At 47.1% G+C, this 23,639-nt stretch overlaps 1 protein-coding gene across 2 annotated transcripts; it reads right to left on the bottom strand.

Moving 5' to 3' along the window:
• Nucleotides 1–11,386: 11,386 nt before the first annotated feature.
• pgap6 (post-glycosylphosphatidylinositol attachment to proteins 6) lies at nucleotides 11,387–23,001 on the bottom strand. Of its 2 annotated transcripts, none has more exons than XM_030115777.1 (13): nucleotides 22,859–23,001; nucleotides 21,265–21,448; nucleotides 20,922–21,123; nucleotides 20,331–20,458; nucleotides 19,989–20,251; nucleotides 19,513–19,859; nucleotides 19,326–19,422; nucleotides 14,446–14,560; nucleotides 14,200–14,342; nucleotides 13,926–14,104; nucleotides 13,700–13,846; nucleotides 13,509–13,625; nucleotides 11,387–13,432 (listed from the first exon to the last, which is right to left on the bottom strand). In XM_030115777.1, exons 1-13 carry the CDS (start codon nucleotides 22,920–22,922, stop codon nucleotides 13,097–13,099), a joined length of 2,322 nt encoding a protein of 773 aa, XP_029971637.1. In that variant the 5' UTR covers nucleotides 22,923–23,001; the 3' UTR covers nucleotides 11,387–13,096. The 2 variants fall into 2 exon arrangements, with proteins under 2 accessions (XP_029971637.1, XP_029971638.1); XM_030115778.1 differs by having other exon boundaries at nucleotides 14,200–14,339.
• Nucleotides 23,002–23,639: the final 638 nt, after the last annotated feature.

The raw sequence follows: 23,639 nt of genomic DNA, 5'->3' as shown, positions 1-23,639 counted from the left end.
TGCACACTATTTCCTATGTAGGGCACTACATAGTGAAGACGCCATTTCTAGGGGTGTCCAAATGCCCAGATAGCAAAAAATTAGGGCACTAGAAATTTCCCACAATGCATCTTGAAAAGTAGTGAGCATTGATGCTCCCTAGATGGCTCGATATTACCCATTGTGCATTGCGAATCTCCAGCAAAGTGATTTAAGAGCAGCAGCGCGAGCCGGGAGCCGGAGCTGTGACATATAAATGTAAGTATTTCATTGCAATATTGTTAATTTGCTGGGCATGAATACGTTAGAACACGGTAAAGGTTAAAGATGTGTAAAGTTTCGGCCACTGTGAACATATATTTGACCCAATGAAGTTGAAAGTTAGCCCTGGTGCTATTATTTAGCCCATTTTAACTACAGTGCATCGATATCTTCGGCATTTTCTAACGTATGCTAAATACTTAATGATTAATGGTGCGTTCACACCGGACGCGTCGCGGGCGTCGTCGACGCTTGGGACACCTCGAAGCTGACGCTTGTGACGCTTCAAGCACGACGCTTGACACCAGGTGGTCACAAAGCTCGCGACGCTCGCGACGCTCTTGACGCGCGTCAGTTTATTGGTGCGCAGGAGGATGATTTCTGTTTCCAGCTATGGCGGATCGCATCAGGAGAGCGGCTTGGCTTTATTTGTTAAGTAAAGCTAGACCACGTCGTCGTCGGAAAAGTCGCTATTGGCTGGTCTGCTCCTCTCTGCTCTGACTGCAGCGGGGAGCGCTGCGTGAGACTGACCGCTTGTGAGTGCTTTGGGACGGGGGAGGGGCTCACGCAGCACCTGCTGCTCATTGACGACAGCAGCGAGACGTCCTGTCACGTCTCCAGAGCACCGGAGAAGGTCGCTAGATTTATCGCTAGTTGCTTTTGACAAAAAAACGTTGCCAAGAGGCATTGGAAAGTCGCCAGATTTAGCGAGAAAGTCGCCAAGTTAGCAACACCGGCTGGCCCGCATTGGCGCTCGGATCACTCGTAGTGACGTAGCACCCGAGGGATCGTCTCTGATTGGTTGACGCCCAGCGGCAGCGCATCGAAAGTTCAGTTTTCCCAACTCTCAAAAAGCGACGCTCACGACGCTCCTGACGCCGGGGACGCGGGTCGTGGGCGTCGACGCTCGAAACGCTCGAAAAGCGACGCTCATGACGCTCCTGACATGCCGCCCCGCTGCCCGCCGCTCCATGACGCTCGTCCACCATAGACTTTGCATAGAAAAGTGCCACTCACGACGCTTGCGACGCGTCCGGTGTGAACGCACCATAACAGTTCATCTTAGGGGTGGGCAATATGGCCTAAAATTTATATTACGGTATAATTTGACATATAAATGTCAGCATAACAGTCTTTTAATGGTTACCATACCACATGGTAAAAGCATGGAAGCAGGAAGTAGTTTTTAAACTATTAAATAACATAAGTCAAGTTACTTTGAATCCAAACCATGTCCAGATTACAGATCAGGGGTCTTGATTTGGCGTCATGCCATTTTTTTTTACTGATCCCCGTTTGTCGGTGGCTAACAGCTAAGCTAACAGCTGACTGAGGCACCGTAGCGTCTATCAGCAGGCTACTTTTACGAAGCGTCCCTGAAGGCAGCAGGAGCTGCATGGCTCAGGTTCTTCACTAACGCAGAGGGTTTCCAGGTGTTTCACAGGTAATGAAGGAGGTTTAGGAGGATACTAACAGGTTAATAGATGGTGTTACTGCCTCCATGAAGCAGCCATCGCTGTTGTTGTGTACTTCTTCTTCAGGGAACCGGGCATCTAAAAAGTTGCATTACTGCCACCCAGAGGACATAATGTGCTATCGCGGTTGGGCGGTATGACCAAAATCCCTACCGTGGGCCAAATTTATATCACATACAGTTTACCCACCCCTAGTTCATCTGATAATATGTAAGGAATAATAGTAAGCGTTTTGGGACGCAAAGTGTGGGATCACTACAAGTTGAAACGAAAACATAGTGCAGCATGTCTATGGTGCATCGGAGTTATCCTAGCATAATAGCACATCGTATGCTACACCAAGACGTAGCATGTTTATTATCAGAGCAGCGTCGCTGCAGCAGGTTAGTGAAAATACAATTGTCCCATAAATAAGAAGCAAACAAATATTTTTACAATCAGCTGTTTACATGTCTGAGTCACAAAGGAGAGCCAGCAGTCGTCACCAACTGTCTTTGAATGCACCACACCGCCGAGGAGGTCCTTGAATGCAACGCAAAATTAAATGGAAGTGATTACACAAAAGGGGGACAATATGTTCAAAAGTTAAGGCTGGATTTCTGAAGAATGTGCCATTTTACAAACAGCTGATATGGCAACGCTTGTCAGTTATCTCGAATGTGGCAAAATGGGTGTGACCAATCATAGTGAGTGGAATGCGCACATGGATGAGACTTGGATGGAGTCAACTGAACAGAGTGCTTTCGGAGGAAGGAGGAAAAGCAAGGAAGCGGCGCAGTAGAAGACACAGATCTAAGAAGCTTTCCGTGCCGGTTATCCTGTATAGGCCCTCTAGGGGGGGCTAGAAATTAAATACGAATGAGCAAAACCGGCCGATCAACGTCCCCTTTAAGGCAACTTTACAAAATTTACCTCAGTGCTGCCGCGATAGGCGCAGTGGGTAACTGCAGCCACCAGCCAAGGTGGCACGGGAGCGCGCACAAACACTTTACAGACTGTCCGTCGGTCTTTTCTTTTTTTTTTTTTTGACTCATGAGATAATGCTGATGAAGTCCTTTTTATTTCCGTGATGGCACTTTTTTGTGGGCTTTGAGCGGATCCAGGTCATTTGATGGCTGCTGAAGGAGTCCGTGTCCACGGCAGCCATGGTCTTCCTGTTCAAGAGATGTCGGCAATGCGCATACAGCGTCAATTTACGTCACATCCCCACGATTGCGTGGAAAATTCGGACCCGGAACTGCAGCCAATTATGTGGCACACAGCCTGTGTAAGGCAACAGACAGATACGCGGATTGGCCTGTTATTTTAGGTTTTTAATACTTCACGGCCCATTAGCATTGAATAAACTGGAAATGCATGTGTAGTTTTTCACAAATCTTGCCTTAAGTCCCTTTTAATAATATGTTTTATTTATTCTTCAATGATTAGAAACATGACAAGGAAAGTAAAATGCAGAATAAGAGCACATTTAAAAAAAACATTACATCTTAGCAAGCTGGTGCATGTGGTTACCATGATACCGGCGGAGGGTCACATGATCAGCACTGAGGGAAAAAGTAAGGAGCTGAGTGTTCGAATCGCCAACGGATTCAGGGCACTATATAGTGCACCATGTAGTCCAGCACTATATAGTGATTGAGGGGTTAGGGCATAGAGTGCAGATTCGTAGCCTCGTGAACCAGCCCCGCCCACCCCACATCCACATTTGGATTTCGGAGCTTGGGTGGGTCTGGGGACAAGGCAATACAAACTCCTTTGACTGACAACGCACTTCAGCCAGTCAGCACTTCAAAACAAATACATCATCAGATTGCGTTAGCTTCTCTAAGAGTTAGCTTTAGGTCTTTAGCTCTAGCTTCTCCACATGCAAAGACATGCGAAAACATCTTTTTCTGTTAGAAACTCACCAGGCGCAGACTCTTGCTCTTGCTTGATTGTTGTGATGCTTGGTATTTTGGCTGTAACTTTACTTATTGCAGCTTTCAGATGATGCTTAAAGTCCGTAATCTCTGCTACGCTTGGTGATGACGTCACTTCCGGTTTAGCCGCTGGAATTCGCCAAAAATTTGAAAACAATAAGCGGCTATGCTGATTAGCTCGGCCGTTTCATGACCGAGCCGCATTCTCTTTCTATTGGCTTGTACCCAGACCCATACCAGCTACTAAATCCAAATGTGGATGTGGAGTGGGCGGGGCTGGTTCACGAGGCTAGCACATTCGTCAAAACAAATTGAAAAAAAAAGCGGCAACGCTGATTGGCTCGGCCATTTCACAACCAAGCGGAATCCCCTTCTATGGGCTCCTACCTATGACTCCTACCCAGACTGAGCCCAACTCCAAAATCCAAACGTGGATGAGGAGTGGGCGGGGCTGGGTTACGAGGCTAATGGAGTGTGGAGCTCCGAGCTCCCTTTCTTCTCCACCGGTGTATTTCTGGCAGAGTTTCAGAGTTACAAAGCTACAGCGCCTCCTAAAGACCAGGCACATGAACTACATTGTTTAGAGTCGTTTACTCACGATGGCCTGTGGATTGAGACATACTTAACCCCAAAATGTATTCCTATTCGAGGCAAATTTAGGCTCAAAGTTGCTTTTATTCAACCCTAAAGTTTTTTTTTTTTTTTATTTTATTTTATTTACCGGATATGATTGTGGCATTTTCCAAAAGTTAATAAGATGATCATGTATAAGAAGCACCATTGTGGAAAAAAAATTATCAGATTTTATTTTCATTTAAACAAAAAGTGGAATTTCCCAAATTATTCACACCCTTCTCAATAAATTAAAGAAAAGTCTTCATTAGCTATTACAGTAATCAAACGCTTCCTATAAATACTGAGCAGTTTTTTTCATGTCTCTACTGCTATTTCTGACCATTAATTTTCAGCCCATTTTTATTAATTTTAAACATATCCTCCATTTAGTCTTCATAGCCTGTCCCTCTAAAGAGACGCCTGTCTCCAGAGGACACTACACCTTGGATTTTAGGATGTCTCCTCATTAGACTGGTGCACAAAATGCACCTGTATTGTTTTGTGACTGTTAGATTAAAAGGTCTTTTTTCCCTGCATATATTTTGTCATGTTAGTTTTCTTTAAAGTAAAGTGGACATCTTCCCTCGTCTTGTGAGCTGAGTGTCTCCCCACATGGCTAAATTAGTCTGGCCAAGTAGTGGGCCACACATCTCACTCACACTTGGTCCACATATCGCAATGAATTATGGCACTTGGGAGGGCCACATCTGGTTGCCACATATGGCCCATGATTTTGCCATGTCTCACCCACCAGTTTAGCCATATGTGGCCCTGTCCTGGCCCAGTGTTGGGCCAGATAAGTTTTAGTTTTTCTCCCAGATGTCAACCACCTGTGTGACCACAGCTGGCCCGAAGTAGGACCAGACAAGTTTCAGAACCGGCTCCAGATGTCAGCCTGAACTAAACCGTAACCAAGCCACTTCTTTAATGCACTCACTTGCCGTATTTGGCCCAGAAAATAAAATGCTCCAACAATGACAGTATCAAATATCTATTTATTGATACAATTACAATACAATCTTAAAACAGTATATAAAATTAACAAGTTTAATAATGAACCGGATGGAGCGTGAGATTGACAGCCAGATCGGTGCAGCGGCTGCAGTGATGCGGTCATTGTATCGGTCCGTTGTGGTGAAGAGGGAGCTGAGCTGAGAGGCGAAGCTCTCGATTTACCGGTCAATCTACGTTCCCACCCTCATCTATGGTCATGAACTTTGGGTTATGACCGAAAGGACAAGATCCCGGATACAAGCGGCTGAAATGAGCTTCCTCCGTAGGGTGGCTGGGCGCTCCCTTAGAGATAGGGTGAGGAGCTCAGTCACCAGGGAGGAGCTCGGAGTAGAGCCGCTACTCCTCCACATCGAGAGGAACCAGCTGAGGTGGCTCGGGCATCTGTTTAGGATGCCTCATGGACACCTCCCTAGGGAGGTGTTCCAGGCATATCCCACCGGGAGGAGACCCCGGGGAAGACTCAGGACAAGCTGGAGAGACTACGTCTCTCGGCTGGCCTGGGAACGCCTTAGGATCCTCCCAGAGGAGCTGGAGGAAGTGTCTGGGGACAGGGAAGTTTGGGCATCCCTGCTGAGACTGCTGGCCCCGCGACCCAGCCCCGGATAAGCGGTAGAAAATGGAATGGGGATGGAATGGAATGCAAAGTTTAATACTATAAACTTTTAAAAGCAAAGCAAAAGTTTTATACAACATATATCCCACACTGAATACAAATGCCCCCCAAAAGTGAGATATGTAGTTGAAAACAGTAATCAAGCAGCAGAAATAAAGTTTGGAGTAATTGGAAAACTTTTGAAGGACTGGAAAAAGCGGAAGTTACTCTTACTGCAATGAATACAACAGAAAAAGTCGATGTAGTCGATGTTGAGCACATACAGAAGTCGAAACAGCATAGTAGTGTGAGTGTCCTTGATGCCATGCAGGATGATCTGATCCTCCAGCACCACAGCCAGGTCACTCAGATCCTCCCCTTCTGGTATTCTGAGGATTCCCACTTTCAGTCGCCTCGTCATGTCAACCTCCATATCTGTGGGCTCCTCAAAGATAAAAAGAAAACAAAAAAAGCACTGTTAGAATTTTTACTTGTCTGCAAGTTCCTTAAAGTCCGTGTAAAGCAAAATCAGCCATTTTCTTCTAAACACCTTAAATAGGTCATAAATGTATTTATTTACAACATATAAAAGCCATTCCTCCATTAATGATTTAATTTTTGAGGTAACTTCACAGATTTCTTTCAGCGCTTCTGTATTCAGGATTTAAAGCTAGGGTCGGCGATCTTGGAAAACTAGCATGTATTTGAATGTAGCATCTCCCAAAGGCTCCGCCTAGCTCCCATCCCATTGGAGGAGCTCCCGTTGGGAGCAAACGCACTGGACGCAGGTGCGTGCGCGCGGAAACACCACGCGCACGGAGTTTGTGATCGCCTCCAATGTTATTAACCTTTCTGACTGCCCGCACACAACTCGTATAGAAGCGCAGCGCACCTGCTCCGCTTCATTCTATTTTTCACGCGAGCCTCGAGTGCCGAGAGCGCCTTGTCAACGCGCACGCACACTGAACCAGGGCCAGTGCAATGTACACGCAGGGGGCTAGTAGAACGGCGAAGGGATTTGATTGGTTTCTTAAAGGAATATTCCACCCAAAAAACGATTTGGCCTCATTTTCTACTCACCCTCATGCTGAGAAACACTCTGGAGCACTTTTTTGACGATTCAAATGCAGTTGGAGATGTTTGGGGATTTTCGTGGTCAACAAACAGGGACCGACAGAGCCCGACAGAAAAAATGGTCCATAAAATCCACAAAACGTTCCCATTTTCCTTCATACTGCTCGTCCGCTGTAATCCAAGTGTCCTGAGCGCGTAACGTCCATAATTAATTCTTAACGAGGTCATTTAGTACATTTTAAGAGCCCAAACAGGGCGCTCTCATACAGCTCCATTGCATGTCTGCGCGCGCACCCTGAACTACGGAAGCCGCGGCAGACCAAGCAACACGCTTGTGCCCTTTCAGCAGGACACCGAATTCAAAGCTTTAAAACAGTAGCCAATCACTTTTGTGATTGTCCACAGCTCGGTCACTCACGGCAGAATATAAACAGCGGAACTTCTTCTTCTACGCTTGCAATTTAGAAAAGTAGTCGCTGAAAGCTAATATTAAGTCACTGTTTACAGACAAATCCAAGGTGCTGTCCATGGTGCTGAAATAGCCCATCCACCGCTGTAGTGCAGATTATCAGCCGGTCAGGCTTACATGAAAATTCCAAGGCACTGTCCGTTGTGCTGAAATAGCCAATCCACCATTGTGGTGCAGAGTATCAGCTGGTCACTTTATCGGTTAAAATCCAAGACGCTGTCCATGGTGCTGAAATAGCTAATACACCGTTGTGGTGCAGAAAATCAGTGGGCTGCTCTTTCATAATGACTCCAAGGCACTGTCCATGGTGCTGAAATACCCAACCCACCGTTTTGGTCAAGATTAAAAGTGGGTCTCTCTCTGCTGATATAGGCAATTGACTGTTGTGGTCATGTAGCGTCAGAGCGAGGATGGTGCAGTGTATGCTCGTGCTAATATATTTTGGGGGATTTAGTTTGAGGGGGCACAACATTTATTTGAGAGGGCCAGGCCCCCTCTTGCCCCTGCGTAGACCCGGCCCTGCAGCTAACAGGCATGTCACCTCCATGTCGCTCGTTCATCTTTCCTGAGTGCCACAGTGTGTAGGGTAACAATGCCGTCAGCGGGAGACTCCGGAGGTCTCCAAGCCGGCGGAGGAGCGCTGCTTGCGGGCCGAGGGGCTTGTGCGCGGCTGCTGGAGCTCTCCCGTCAGCGGGAGAGCTCCGAATCTCCGCTCCCGGGTGGAGACACGCTCCGTGCCAGCCGCGTAGCATGCAGGGACCCGTTGCACGGCTCCTGGAGCCCTGTCCTCAGCGAGAGGTCCCGGTTCTCTGCTCCCGGGCGAGGCGCGTTGGCCGCGGTGCTGACACGCCCCCAGCGTTTCATGGCAGAGAGAAGTGCTTGTTTTTCCATGATTTTGAGACCTCATTTTATATACTTAGCAATTTTTTTAATCATTCAAATTTGGCTCAGTGGTTAATGACACATCTTTATGCAGTGTGACAAACTCATAACACAAATTTATTTCTGCTTTACATGGACTTTAAAGTTTCAAAAAAGACATTTAACTCTAAAGTCCACTGGTTTGCTCCTGCTAAATCCATGTTGTCTCACATGGGTTTGGAGAGACTTTTGAGACTTGAAAAAACACACACAATCACTGTAAATGCAAGGGAGAGCTAAACTTCTTCCATAATGACCATGGCTGGTTCTGAAGTGTTCAAGTGTTCTTCTGTGTTTCCAGTGACAGAAGTGCAAAACTTACCTGTCCATCTCATCCATGACGCAGCCAGGTGGAGCAAATACGATGACCTACAACATGAAATCTCACATTAGTATAGTGACAATGGTTACAACACACTCAACAATCATAACTGTTTTGATTTTCTAGAGACTTGCACATATACTTGCCTACTAATGCACTGATAATAGTTTTTGTGTCAAATTCAACAGTTTACAGGATTTAAAGGGGCAGTATCATGCTTTTTTAGCTAGTCCAAACCCTAGAAATGGCTCTAACATGGTAATAGTTTATTTTTGGCGCTAAGGAAAAGTAATTTTGTGTGAAATAAAAGATTTTCTGGGGCTAATTCTGAAACCCGGAAGAGAAAACGCTCCGTTTCACTGAAAATCCCGCCTCTCCCCCTGTGGACTTTGACTGACAGCGTACTTCAACCAATCAGCGCTTCAAAACAAATACGCTAGCTAGCTTTAGCTCTTTAGCTCTAGCTTCTCCACGCGCAAAATCATCTTTTCCTGTGAGAAAATCACCAAGCGCAGAACCTTCAGATCCTTCAGACTCTTGCTCTTGCTTGACTGTTGCTTTCAGACGATGGTCAAAGTTTATCCTTGAAATCAGAGTTACAAAAAGCAGCAACACTGATTGCCGAGGGCCTGCGGGAGGGGGGCTCAGGGGAGCCATCTTCACAGTGTGACGTCAACGTGGGAAAACAGAGCGTTTTCACGGGTGCGGGAGGGGCTGCATCTCTGAGCAGCACAAACGGGAGGAAAGCTTAAACACGCGGGCACAAAGGAAAAAAACGCTTTGGGGGTGTTTTTGGTGAGTACATAGCTATATAACAAGGTTAAAACATACAAAAAGTGAATTTTGCATGATACAGCCCCTTTAAAAGCTGAAAAATATTTTAGGTGGGCTGAGGGCAGCAGCATTGTATTGTATATTCCTCAACTAAATTGAAGACATGGACCTTTAATTTAATAAAAATAGTGAACACCATAAAAATAAATATTGTTTTCACTTAAAACTGAAAAAATGCTTGTTTTTGAATTAGACTTTTAATGTCAGAAACATGTAGTGTTATGGAATCTGTACTGACAGATTTACAAGATTGACAGATTTAAATCCTCCCCCCGCCGCACGCACTCTGCTCCATGCACCCCCACCCGCGCAAGCCCCATGTGACCCCCCCATCCGCACACTCCACTCCATAAACCAACCGGCTTCTCGTCTGCCACGCCATCCCACATACTAAACTGAACATCTGGCCCACATCTTCTTTTCCACCTTAAAGCGATACCAACTGAATGCCACCTGTGGCCCACCGCTCTTTTTTGACATGTTTGGCCACATATTAAACTCAACATCTGGCCCACATTCGGTTTGCCACCTTAAAGAAGGCACCGCCTCTGCCACACCTGGGCCATGTTTGGTTCACATGCTGCATGCCAGTGCTGACCGAATGCCACCTGTGCCAGCTTCCAGCCAAATGTGGGCCAAATGTCTCTGCTATGTGGGTCGTCACACCCTAACTTTTAACTGAAGGGCTCTATTGTGTATTAATTAGCCCTTTAATGGGAGTTATTTTCACATTTACAAACCTGATTTTAATTTCCAATGTCCTCCTGCACCTGTTTCATGTCAACAGTAAATTATTGAAATGGGACTACTATTTAAGTTTTTTTGGACTGAAGTCAGAATCCCAGCTATTACCCCATGAAGGTTTTTTATGACTTGCCTTGTTGGCTCATATGAGAATGAACAATTCTTTGATGCTGTGTTTCAGAAGGTTTTTTTTTTTTTTTTTTGGTCTTTTGCCCCTCGGTTGTTCTGTGGGAGCTACAGTTTCTTCAGTTTCACTGGCTCTCTCTACCGGCTGTAACACTGATACTGCAGGAAATCAGACCCTTTATCTCCTCATACAGAACTGCAAAAAAAAAACAAAAAAAAAAAAAACAAGTACTTACAAGGAGAAACAGTGAAGACAGGTTTTTAGCAGCAAAGTGACATGACAATGTGCCTGAAGAACAGCACAAAGAAGTCACGCTGGAGTGACTGTATGTTTAAAGACTGAATAACTTTGTGACACGGTGGAGATTTTTTACATAGAGCCAATAATAAAGACCTATAAAGCCATGTGATCCGTCTCTTGCTGCAGTGAATGATTACAGCAGAACGAGTTCTTCTAGCGTCACTTTGGAACGAGATGGTTCTAGATTTAAACCGAACAGGTTTAAGGAGCCACTGCTGGAGACTCATTTATTAGAGCAACAGAAAAAAACAGAAACCAGGTTTCTTCCCTGTAGGGCCAGCAGCAAATCCAGAATTTACTTTTTTAACCTGATCTGTGAATCCCTCATGTCATAAAGCTGAGTAACTCTTATCAATGAAATCAGAAGCAGTGTTTTAATGCCTCACACTCCCTTTCCTCCCGTCCAATCACAACACAGCAGGTAACCCGGGCTGAGTGATCTGTAAGCTCTGACCATCACATTTACTAATGGATGCAAGATATATGAGGGAAAACACACACACACACACACACACACACACACACACAAACACACACACACACACACACACACAAACACACACACACACACACACACTTCAATGGAAGCACTTGCTGCATTTCGAAGGATTATAGTAATCTGTCTCCCTCTATTTCCCATCCATGTCCCGCTGTGTAGGTCTCAGTGTTTGTGTGTTTGTGTGACGTGAGAAAAACTAAAAATATGTCTGTCAACAAATCAATAAATACCAGTTTCAGCAAACGTTTCCTTTTATGCACCCGCTTTATTTTTGGTGGTATAATAAATGCAATTTTCATTTTTCACCAGAAACATAATCATTCAGAACAGAGAGGAAAAAATAAAAATAAAAATCATATTTCAGGTTGGACATAGCATTGTTTTGTTCTTGTTTATTCCATCCTCACACGGTGTGAGCCGCAGTCCGTTTGCAGTTGGAAAACAGCTTTTCAGTGTGAAAACAAACTAAATGAAGTTGCACACTCGAGGTTTCAACAGTGAAAGAAAAGCTGCGAACGCGCGACGGTGAGAAACATTCCATTTGAACATCCCAATGAAAACGACTGTCACAGTGTGGGACTCTGAGAGGAAACAAACAAAAAAACAGACACAAACGTAAAGCACGGAGCGAAGTGAGGAAAATGTCACACATTCACACAGTGCAGACATTGACTCACAGGGACGATAAACAGGAGGCACCGGACAGGGTGGCGTTCATCAATATACATTCATTTGGTTGCTGATTCATAGAAACATGATATTTACACTAAATCTGTCATAAAAGTGCTTAGAAGCCATTGGAGAGGTTCAAGATCCTGCACCCAGATTACCATGCCTTCTACTGACATCCACTCAGTGAAAGCTGGACTGGAGGATTTCAATAGAAACCACGACAGACACACACGAGGACGAACGTTGAAGCAGGACCACAAAGCACGAGACGACAACCGCACTATGGAAAACAAGTCCAAGAAAGTCAAAGCAGCCAAGCTGTGATCAGCTTCAGATATTGCACTGTGAGCAGAGAAGGGGAGGCCTGCATGGCACAAAACGAGATCTGAAACCGAGGCCGTCAATAACGATCCGAGAAGGCAGAACAAACCGGATCAGGAGTCACTTGGCAAGGGGGGGGGCTCTTCACATGTAAATTCAGTTTGAAATGCACTGCAAAAGCTTTATGTGCATTCAATTTCAACAAAATACTCATCTAAAACATCCATGAGCTCCTTGACTTGAGGCACTGAGTAGTGGTAATTTGACACCAGCCTCATTTTATTTCCGCGCCGTTTATGCCTGGAGGAGATGATTAAAAGAAGACGTGGAAGCAGCCAGCGTCAGCTCCTGGAAGCTGCTGTGTTTGATTTCTGCATGTTGGTCACCGCCTGACTGCCATTTTGGCCACATTGGATAAAAAACAATAATCCAAAAAAGAAAGCTCGACTTTGATCATGAGGCTGAACCGATGAGGAGTGTGTCACTGGCGGTGGGTAACATTTCATCAAGACTCAAAGACAGACTGCAGAAAAAGATTTAAATTGATCCACAAAGTGCTTTTCTTCATAAATAATTCACACATTCATTTCCTACTCTAGTGAAATATGTACATATAGAATATGCACCGACTGCTCGAGAGGTGAAAGGTCAGGTGGTCCGTTACCTGAAGAGTTTGGTGTTGTGGCCTGAGCTCCGGAGGTGTCCTGAGGACCTGCTGGAGGTCGATCAGTTCATTTTAAAACTGTGATTTAGAACTTATTTCTATTCAGATAATAAAAAACGTTCACAATTATTGGAACTGTGGAGGGAAACAAACTGTAGACCTATGAGAATATAGGATTATCTTTGATTCTGAAATGCTTCATTAAAGCTGTTTCCTAAAGAAGGGGTGGAATTCTGCCGGTTTGAGGTGTCTGACTGTCGTAGCGTTGTTTACACTGAGAACAGCTGTAATCAGCTACGTGACGGTGTAGAGCTCGTCTTTGCCGTTCTGACAGAGCGTATATCCACAGATACGAGGCCTCCAGCTCCAGCTCCAGGTCCCGCTGGGCCTCCAGTCCTGGCTCCAGCCCAGCTCCTCCTGCTCCCTCTCCCTGGGCGGCAGCAGGAACACCACGCAGCTGGCCACCAGGAGGTGCCACAGCGAGTGTGTGTAGTAGTAGTTGTCCTCCGTCTCAGCGAAAATGTACAAACACACTCCGATTAGGGCGCAGACCGCGCCGGGGATCAGGAAGAAGACCCAGCGCCGCCAGGAGGGCGGGTAACAGCGGCGCCGGCGGACCCCCCGGTACACCTGCGAGCAAACAGAACGCTGTGACATCGGCTGCAGCTGCACAGACCGCTGCCAGACTCTGCAGAGCTCCTCTCACCCAGGCAGCCACCATGAAGGAGATGGCGCAGAGGATGGGGCCCAGCAGGTTCCACAGGCCTTTCCGGTCCAGCTGCATGGACATGGCGATCAGCAGAGCCCCGAGCACGAACAGCGTCTGAGGAAGAGACACACGGTCAAGACACAACCGCCGCTGTGCAGTCCCCTCCGGACGACCAGTGAGCGTCTCACGTGTTTGAAGAGGTCTCTGAAGCGGGCCATGCACAGGATGGTGACCCAGATGGAGCAGACGGAGCCCAGGAAGTCGCAGTACTGCAGGGCGTCGTAGTCCATGATGCACAGCACCGCCACCCCCGGCTGGTCGCAGGCGTGGTAGAACTGCAACGACGGGGACATGAGAACGCTGCGCCGCGGACCGCCGCGGACCGCCTCACACTCGCGGCTCTGAGCGCGTTACCGTGGAGAAGAACATGGTGAAGAGGTAGACGGCGGCCTCGGCCAGGTAGCAGCGCCGGACGGCCAGCAGGACGGCGGGCAGGAAGGACAGGTTGCTCAGCGTGAGCAGCAGCGTCTCCAGCAGCTGTCGACCGTACGACTGAGCCGCCGAGCCGTCGGTGCAGCCCCAGCCGCTCCAGCCTGCACACACACACACACACACACACACCGGACCGGCTGACTCGCCCTGTCTCCCCTTCATGTTTTCACCGTTCTTTATGCGTGTGACAGCGCACCTGCCTTGCAGACGCAGGACGCATACAGGTAGCTGTAGGACCTCATCAGTCGGCATTCCCCGTACGTCCCGCAGTCCTCCACACAGGCACTGACAAACACCTCGGGGACGACGGACACCACCGACGTGTCCCCGCAGTCACTGCTGAGCAAACAGAGCAGAACCCGGCCCACAGCCTCCAGTCCATCGCCTGCATGTGTCGCTGTAAAGAGTTTGTGGAAGTTCTGCCGGTGCAGGTGAGGTTTACCTGCTGCACACGACCTGCAGGGTGAGGTACCAAGTCGCCGACTGAGGAAAAGGCAGCCGGATCACGTCTTTAGGAGCGCTCATGTTCACAGCAGCGCCATAACCTCCAAACAAAGCTGTGGGCCAGTCAGTGGTTCTCAGTTATTTTTTTTTTGGAAAAGATACTGAAAACAACAAAAAACAAAAAACCTACAGCAGCTTTCATAAAGTCAGGGTTCCTACATGTTTGCCATTTCAAAATTCCATACTTTTTCCATACCCAAATTTCCAGACTTCTCGCCAAAAACATCAAATAATTTGTGACATTTTAGTAATCATAGTGCTCCGCGGAAGGAGATACCGGCGCACAGCGGCTGAGTCTATGGCTGCTACTGCTGTGCTCCGGTATATCCTTCCATGGAGCACTGTGCATGCGCAGGTCTGTGTATCAAAACGTTATTTTAATGGATTGAAAAGAAAACACGTCTTTTAAAATGTTTTATAACCATTCGGATTTACTTCACGTGCTAATACGCCATCCCCTGGACCACTGGAAGGAGTATTTTGTCCACTTTCGTCAGTCCGGTTCTGATTCCTATTGACTTCCAGCAATTGAGCTAAGCTAACCACGATGCTAACAGCTGAGAACCAGCCACAAAGACACAAAAAAGGTATTTATGAGCTTGTCTAACTTTGCCAATGATAGGGAAAGGGCGTGGGTCCAAAATCTTTGGAGTAGTCATTTAAGGGGGCATTTATCCAGCAGCTTTGTCACAGCTGTGACAAGGAACTCCTTGGTTTCCATCCTGAGCTGTGTTTCTTCCCCATCATGTGGCTCAGCACCGCCGCCTCCCCCATGTTGGTGATGTCGAAGGACTTTATGCAAAGTCTGCATTTTGCTTTTCTTGTCTGCCCGGAATCCTTTGCCAACCAGCCTTTGTATTTGGGATTTTTTAGCCACTCCTCTGTAGGGCTGGGCACCATTAGATATTTTTCGGGTACAAGTACTTTTTAATACCTCATGTATGGTACCAGTTCCTGAATGGTACTTTTTTCGGTACCTGCCTTTACGGCGCACAGACGACACCATGACTGCATTTGCACTTCATGCCACTAGGTGTGCTGTTTGCATGTTCAACCTTATTTTACACAGACATCACAGAGGAAGAAGGGCTGCAGGCTCTCTGTGAGGCTCTCTCTGCATGTTGTTAGAAAGAGTGTGAGCCGGTAAGACGTGGTAACATGTTCAATGATGGATGCACCATTTTTTTCAGTAAAAGAGAAGAACTGAACCATCGTTTCCGCGCATGTTTATTGACCACGCAGCCACTTTAAGAACCGAAACTGATACCAGTACGCACGTCTCTTGTTCGGTACCAGTATATACCGGAGTTTTCCAGTCGGTACCACTGAGGTACCGTTAAACGGTACCCAGCACTACTCCTCTGAAAATTTACATCTTCCCATTTTAGCTCGCTCATGAGCAGTAACTAGTTCACCTGCCCTATTTCTTCTTCTGTTGGTTTTGCTTGGTGGTTGGCATCCATAGATATCCTATAAGAAGTAGATGCCTTGCGGCCTCAGTATGCTTCCCCGTTGCAGCGACGTCGTTCCTACGCCGGCAACTGAACATATCTTGCTTCAGCGTCAATTGAACGCGCTCCTCTGCAGTTTCACCGCCAAGCCGCTAGGCAGTCACAACAACAATGTGGCTTCCGTAGCTCCGGCTTTTACCTAGACATAGATCTATAGACATAGATATCTAGACACACGTGCACTGACTGAACATATATCTGCATATATGACATATCTGGTGACACCGGGCTGTGGTGAGGAGAGGCTGAGCGGACCATGATGAAATATTGGTGAAACTAATGAGCTTTTGGACGATTAAAGCCGTTTTAGGAGCGGCTATACACATAGCCCCGTCTGCTAACAGTGCTAACACTGCTAACAGTATAGGATGTACAGGATGTGCGCCGCTCAATTTTGAATCTACACTTCTCCCGAAGCAATGTTCGGATCAGAAAAGCATACGGGGAGAGTTCTACTTCATTCTATAAACAACACGAAAGCGGACCAATCACAGCCCTTGACGTTCACGTCACCACTCGTCGCCTCGACACGAAGTCAGGATTTTTGGCAGGTGCGCGTCAAGCCTTAGCGTAGGGCCAACATAGGGCGCGTCGCAGACGTTGTAGGAACGATGTCGCGGTGACGGGGAAGAATACTGAGGCCTTCAAGGCGGAGTCAACAGCATCGTTCACTGGCAGCCATCTTTGGACAGCACTCCGGGGCGCTCTGTGTAATCTAAGGGAAGGTGAGTGATTTACACTAAAATACTCGGAATTCTTAACGGATTTACAGACGGTTTGATTTATTACAAACGTTATGTTGCTATGATTCAGATTAAATGTTAAAATCACAACTTTTCTTTTTGCATGCAGTTAAATATCTACTTGTCTGATGTTTGTAACAAACCACGTGATTTGAAAATCGAGCAAAAATTGAGCAATCAACAGCTATTTCAAAGTTGACGCTCAATTGACATTAAAGGGCAACTCCGGTTTTTTGATACTTGGACCTTATTTATAGGTGTGTGCATGCTCATATACTCACTCAGACAAACATCGTGCAGCTCGGAGTCCTTCAGAAGTTATTTAGATCCAGCCGATGTAGCGGGGCCACGGCAAGGGAGCTTCAGCGCGGGACATAATCTCTGCAAAATCATTCAATTTGGCTATATTTTTTCATCCATCGCCAGTGTTATCATAAAGTCAGCTCGTCTACCGTCTTCAGGGGGGTCAGCTGACAGTTTTCGCTTACTTAGCCACAATTAGCTTGGATGGGAACGTTGGAGCTCCTCTCCCCAGCAGAAAGGCACCGAGTCGGCCTTGCTGTCACGGCGCCCGGGTGTCTGACTTGCCAGGAGGCTGCATAAAGTCAGCTCGTCTACCACCACGGTCGGACAGCCAGGGGTGGCCTGTGCGTGGGTCCAGTCGTCCGCCTGTGGAGCCCGACTGGGCCTGGAGGCTGAGCCGCTGGGTCGGGGGAACCGTCCACCACGGCGGCGGCGCTGGGCGCAGTGCAAGCGGGGGGGCCCATGGTGGCCCCGGGTTGCCTTTCGATCCGGGGTTGGATGCTAAAAGCTCTGCTCTGCTCTGATAGGATCTGTTGCGCTTCGCTCTTCTCCGACACCGTGCTAACTTAGCCACAATTAGCTCGAATGCTGGAGCCTCTCCCGTCCGCCGTGCCGCAGCCTGCACACAGTGCTCCTCGCCCGGCTTGGAGACCTCCAGAGACTCTCGGTGAGGAGAGACTTCCAGGAGCGCCCCGCAGCCCGCATGCAGTGTGCCTCCGCTGGGCTAACTTAGCCACAATTAGCTCGGATGGGAACGTCACGGAGCTGCTCTCCCCAGAGAGGCACTTTGAGTCGGTCTCGGCTGTCACGGCGCCCGGGTGTCTGACTCGCCGGGAGGCTGCAGCCCCCCGCCCGGCATGGCAGCGACTCAGAGTGCCTCTCTGCTGGGGAGAGGAGCTCCAACGTTCCCATCTGAGCTAATTGTTGCTAAGTAAGCGAAAACTGTCAGCTGACCCACCTGAAGACGGTAGACGAGCTGACTTTATGATAACACTGGCGATGGATGAAGAAATATAGCCGAAATGAGCAGTTCTGCAGAGATTATGTCCCGCGCTGAAGCTCCCTTGCCATGGCCCACGCTAAATCGGTTGGATCTAAATAACTTCTGTAGGACTCCGAGCTGCACGATGTTTGTCTGAGTGAGTCTATGAGCATGCACACACCTATAAATAAGGTGCAGGTGTCAAAAAACCGGAGATGCCCTTTAATGTGATGAGTGAGTGAGCGGCCCTGTCCCAAGATGGCCGCCATGTGACGACGCTAGTCCCCACTGGGTTACAATGGGCATGAGCCATCTGAGTTTGTATATATATATCTATGTTGGCATCCAGTTTACAGGTGCATTGCTGCCAGCCTGCCACCTACCGGACCGGAGTGCAATGGCAGCTGAGAAATCTGCCCAAATGTTTTCAAGGACCGTAACCGTCTGTGTGCTCTCACACAAACATTTTTAGCTGCTACCAACAGATCGATGCATTTCTCTTTTTTTCTATATTCCTTTTCTTTCTTTCTTTTTTTGTTTTTTTTGTTTTTTGTTTTTTAGAAAATATAACAATGATAGAAGTCTTGGAAACATGAATATTTTTCCATACAATAGTTTAAATTTTCCATACTTTTCCAGATCTGGAAAATTATAAAATCAAATTCCATACTTTTCCATACTTTCCATACTGTGTAGGAACCCTGTAAAGTCTTACATGACTGCTTTTTAAAACACTGTCCAGTCAGGTTTTCCACCAGAGGCGGAGTCCTTCATGATTCCTGGATGTAATTATTATTAATGACGGCTTTCTAATTGAATGGCAGGAGGAAGGTGGTTGAACAAATTAGCAAAGTATTATTGTAATTTTCTTGAGGTCAAAGTAATCAGAATGTTTCAGGTGTTTTCATCAATTAAGCAATTAAATCAAATTATAGAAAACTTTACTGGTCCTTTAGTGGAGTTTCCCTAAAAGAAATGTAATTCCAACAACATGAGCAACAGAATAAGTAATGATCAACAACAGGAGTTTTAAAATTACATTTTACCTGCAGAGAGATTCACATCTACATTTGACAATAAATGCAGAGAAATTCCCCCTGGGAAAACTATTTCCTATTCTCATCTAAATCACAGCTGTTTGAAACAGCTAGAAACAAAATATCTTATTTTTAGAATATTTAATCATCAATATTTTAGTAAAACCATCATAAAAAAGTCAAACTAAAGAAAACCTGAGGTGAGAATTTCCTCCTTCCTGTGTGAGTCGGTGCTGCCTTACCTGTTCGGCAGGGCAGAGAGTGGTTGAGCTGGAAGACCGGCGCCCGGGGAGCGAGGCAGGCCACCACACTGCTGCTGTTCCCCAGCGTCGAGTTCGTCTGCAGGTTTCCAGCAGAGACAGACACTGAAGCAGGGCAGCAATGGCTCCCGGCGCCGCCGGCGGAGCGCAGGGCGTCGGCGTTACTCACGGTGTTGAGTGTGAGCTGCAGGTTGAGCGTGCCGCCGGTGGCCTGTGTGTGCACGGGGTAGGCCAGCAGTGTGGGGTGTGTGCTGGCGACGCTGACGTTGGGCCCGCCGACCGGGGTGTAGCGCAGCGAGAGGACGTCCACCTCCTCGAACAGCACCGGGATGCTCCACACGCACGCCGACGGCGGCAGCGGAGTCATCACGGACGCCGAGCCGTTGATGGAGGTGATTCCGTCTTGGCCCGCCGAGCTGTTTGCCGCCGCCGCCGAGCTGGGAAGGCTGCTGTTGCCACGGAGGAGGTTAATGTCATCGTCTGCTTTAAGGCCGACGCTTTGAGGCTTACATCCCACTGAGGGGAAGAGGGGACGAACAGGGAGAGGGAGAGGGGAACAGGAAGAAGACGAGATTAGAAACAGATACATTTCCGTCCCGTCACTGAACAGACCCTGGAGTGAAGCCGCCGTCTTCCTCCGCTCACCGGTGTAATTCGAGACGATGCTGAAGGTCACGGTTCGGTTGACCTGGCTCTCCACCGCGACTCGCAGCCAGGCGTCCCAGGGCGGGTCGGACGGCTCGGCGGAGCAGGCGGTCCCCGAGCAGTCCACCGTCAGCGGGTCCTGCTGCAGCGAGGCCGAGCCCAGCCGGAGAACCAGGGAGCAGTCGCCGCTCGCCGCCGCCTCGTCTGACGAGCAGCCGGACACCGACACCGAGAGCGAGGAGGCAAACTCTGGAACATGCAGCCTGGAAAACAGAGCAGTAAGTTCCTCGAGCAACAAAGGCAGCAGAGGCAGCGCAGGTCTGAGGACCAGACGGGGTTTACTTAAGGCGTGCGGGACGGTCTGGGGCCGCCGTCTGGGAGAGCGGCCGGCCCTGCTGTAACTCCGGAGTGTCCACCGCTCTTCTGATTGATAACTGAGGCTGAAAGAAGAAGGAGCAGGACGGAAAGCCCTAGAAAGACACACACACAAGAAAAACCTCACTGGGAGACACCGTGGTGCACAGATCAGCTGACAGAGTTAACAGATAATGAATCACACAAAAAGAAAGTAATTAACACACACTAAAACGTTTCAAAATACACAACTGAAGTAAAACTAAACAGCCTTTCCCCAAAAGAGAGAAACTACCAGCTGTAACTCTGCAAGACAAATAAAGGCCAAAAATGTGGTTCAGCAACTTTACGTAACAAAGTCCACCTGCGAGCTGCTGCAGGGAAACACGCCGGGCCACAAAGTAATTTATAAGTACAACACAGGAAACCTGAAAGTGTGATTAGGTTCATGAATGCCGAGTATTTTTTAATTGGAGCATGTTCAGTGTCAAAAATTCAGCAAAAAAAATTTGCCGCAGCACGCCTGCAAATGTCTCTGTGAGTTGAAAGATCTTGAAGGGAGTCACATTCAACACAAACCTTCTGCTCGATGCGGCCGTCGTCTTCTGGCAAGTGGGCAGCGACGTACCAGTCCCCTGGAGCCGGGTCGGACAGGTTAAAGGTCGTGGAGCTCTGCGACGTTACCGGGAGTGTCAGGGTCAAACAGGGGCTCCACAGGGTCGCATTGGGAAACTCGGACCCGGTTGGGTTTATGACGGGTGGAGAACCCCATCGAAGATGACTACAAACAGAATCCAAGCAGAGAGATGATAATTTAACGAAAGGCAGGAAATTCAGAAAGCTACGTGAAGGAAAGGGGAAAATCAGGAAACATTGACAATCAAAACAGATTTCATTGAAAATGGGGGACATTCGTCCTTACATTGTGACATTGTGCTGCCCGCAGTAGAAGTTGTGGCCCTTCGTCACAGAGAACAGCCAGCGAGCGATGGCCGTGTCCTCCGGGATCTGGAACCTCTGCAGCCTCACGCTGCCGTACCATCCATACTTGGACAACTTCTGAGCGGGTTTGGACGAGAGTTCCGATACAAATGTCACCGTCCCATCTGTCCAAGAAGACAGGGAGGATTACCAAAATGGACAAACAAAGCGTCTGCCAGTCCTGTGGGTTTTTGGATTGTGGCGGTACGCTAGAGAAACCTTTAGTCCATAGAAACGGCAGGCCTGGAATGGAACCTGCATCAGTCTCCGTTTGAGATAAGAGTGCCAACCACTGCTCCACTGTCTGGGGGGCAGCTGTCAAATCAACAAAGTTCTAAGAAGATTTACTCACTGAACATTGTGGATGCTACCCAATGTATGGTGCCGACAAATATTTATCAATCTATCATTTTCTCTAGAAAAGCAAGCATTGTTAAAAAACGATCAAGTGTCAATATTCATTATCTTAGAACTGTTCATTGTATACTTGAATTGTGTCTGAAGCTTGACTGTTCACTCACAGAACACCAGTAACAAAAAACTAGAAAGTGCAACGTGTTTATTAAAGCACTGAAGGAAAACAGGTGGACTGTGGTTGTCACCCACAGGACCAAGCAGGTCACGTGGTTCTGTCTGGAGGATTTACTGAATTAGTGCATCTTCATTCTGCTAACAGACCGATTTCAACACTGCATACTGTAAAACCAAAAGCAGCTTATTCTTTTTTTTTCTCCTACTTAACTAACATTGTTACAATCCCTTATTATCTCAGTTTGTGCAATACATGAGTCGTTCGCTTATGAACTTATGATTAAATGTGTAACTGGTTGATGCATCGATGCAAATGACAGCTGATGAGCTTAATTCATTTATTAGTTCTGACTGTTTTTGGGTGCTGAATAAATTGTTGTGAGGGATTGGAACATTTCCCGTTCACACTTTAAATGAAAATGGTACTTTATGGACATTTAAATCACACTATGAATATTTTATAGACTGAACAAATTTAAAGTAAACATCGCGTATGAAACCCAACCACAACCACAGAGAATACCAAGCAACACACAGGAGACATACAGCGGTGTTTCGGATTAGGAAGGGTCTCCTGTTGAAGCTAGAAAAAGCAGATATTAAAACTCAGCCAGCTGTCCTGGCGAATGCACTTCATCCGCATTTAAAATAAAGTTTCGAAGTGTCGCGCCTCTTCTATACACCTGCTGCTCCCAGCCGCCCGGGTCACCAGTTCACAGGGGAAGCAGTTAGTCCGAAACACCGGAACAGATCCAGCTCCAGTGAAGTGAAAACCTCAACTTTATGCAACCAAAGGCAGCTAGCTACGCACTGGCATTCTCCCAGTTCAGTCATAAGCCACTGGTGACTGTGTGACACTGTCAATACACACAATTGCACTCATTTTTAAACGGGAGAAGGGGCAAAACGCCAAATCAAATCGACCCGCATTAACTTCAAAGCAGAACACCTCGACTGTATTAGCAATCGTGCTAACTCCACCGTTCATCCGTCAGCAAACTCACCGTCTCCCAAAGTCCGAGCCGACAGGACGACCAAAACAAGACCACGGAGAAAACTAACTTCCATGTTTCCCTTTCAAGTGTCAGAATCATCACATCTCCCGTGTGAGCCTGAACCGTTAGGAGTCGCTCTGTGGCTCTGAAGCTCCCGGGACAGCACTTCCGCATCTGGATGTAAATATGTGACGTAACGTGCGTCGCCAGGCGCTGCCTTCACGTTCGTTGGAAAAAAGAGTATCGCACAAACGTTCCAATAATCCCCACACTTCAGCCTTCAGTGTATTGCCAGTTATTCCCCAAATTCCACGTGCATCATTCTGCATATTCAAAGACAACATTACAAAGATGTGGAAAATATGTTTTTCTTTGTTTTATTTAAAAACGAATAGACAGTCAAGGAAATATTGCGATCTAGCAAAATGTAAATGAAGCTCAGAAAATACATCCGTAACCAAATTAATTCAAAATCAGTTCAGTAAAACAACCTTCATATATTTAGAGTAAAAAAAAAACATCTTAGATATATCTTTTATATTTAAATGTGCAACAAATATTTTTTGAAAGTGCTGACAGTTGCATAAAGACAGGTTTATCACATTAATCAATAAGAAGTAAGCAGTCCCTTTGTCTGTTTGGAAGTTGGTGGTTGAGAAATAGCATCAAACCAAAAATCACAGATCATGTTTTTAAGAAATCCCAAAAATGTTACATAATCCTGGGACTCTACTTTAAAGGTGCATTAAGGAGTTTTTCAACTTTAAAAATACTTATTTTCCACCATAAA

Source organism: Salarias fasciatus, chromosome 18 (assembly GCF_902148845.1).
Source record: "Salarias fasciatus chromosome 18, fSalaFa1.1, whole genome shotgun sequence".
Lineage (NCBI taxonomy): Eukaryota > Metazoa > Chordata > Actinopteri > Blenniiformes > Blenniidae > Salarias > Salarias fasciatus.
Note: the sequence above shows the minus strand (reverse complement) of the source record. Positions and strands in the feature narration are given on the sequence as shown.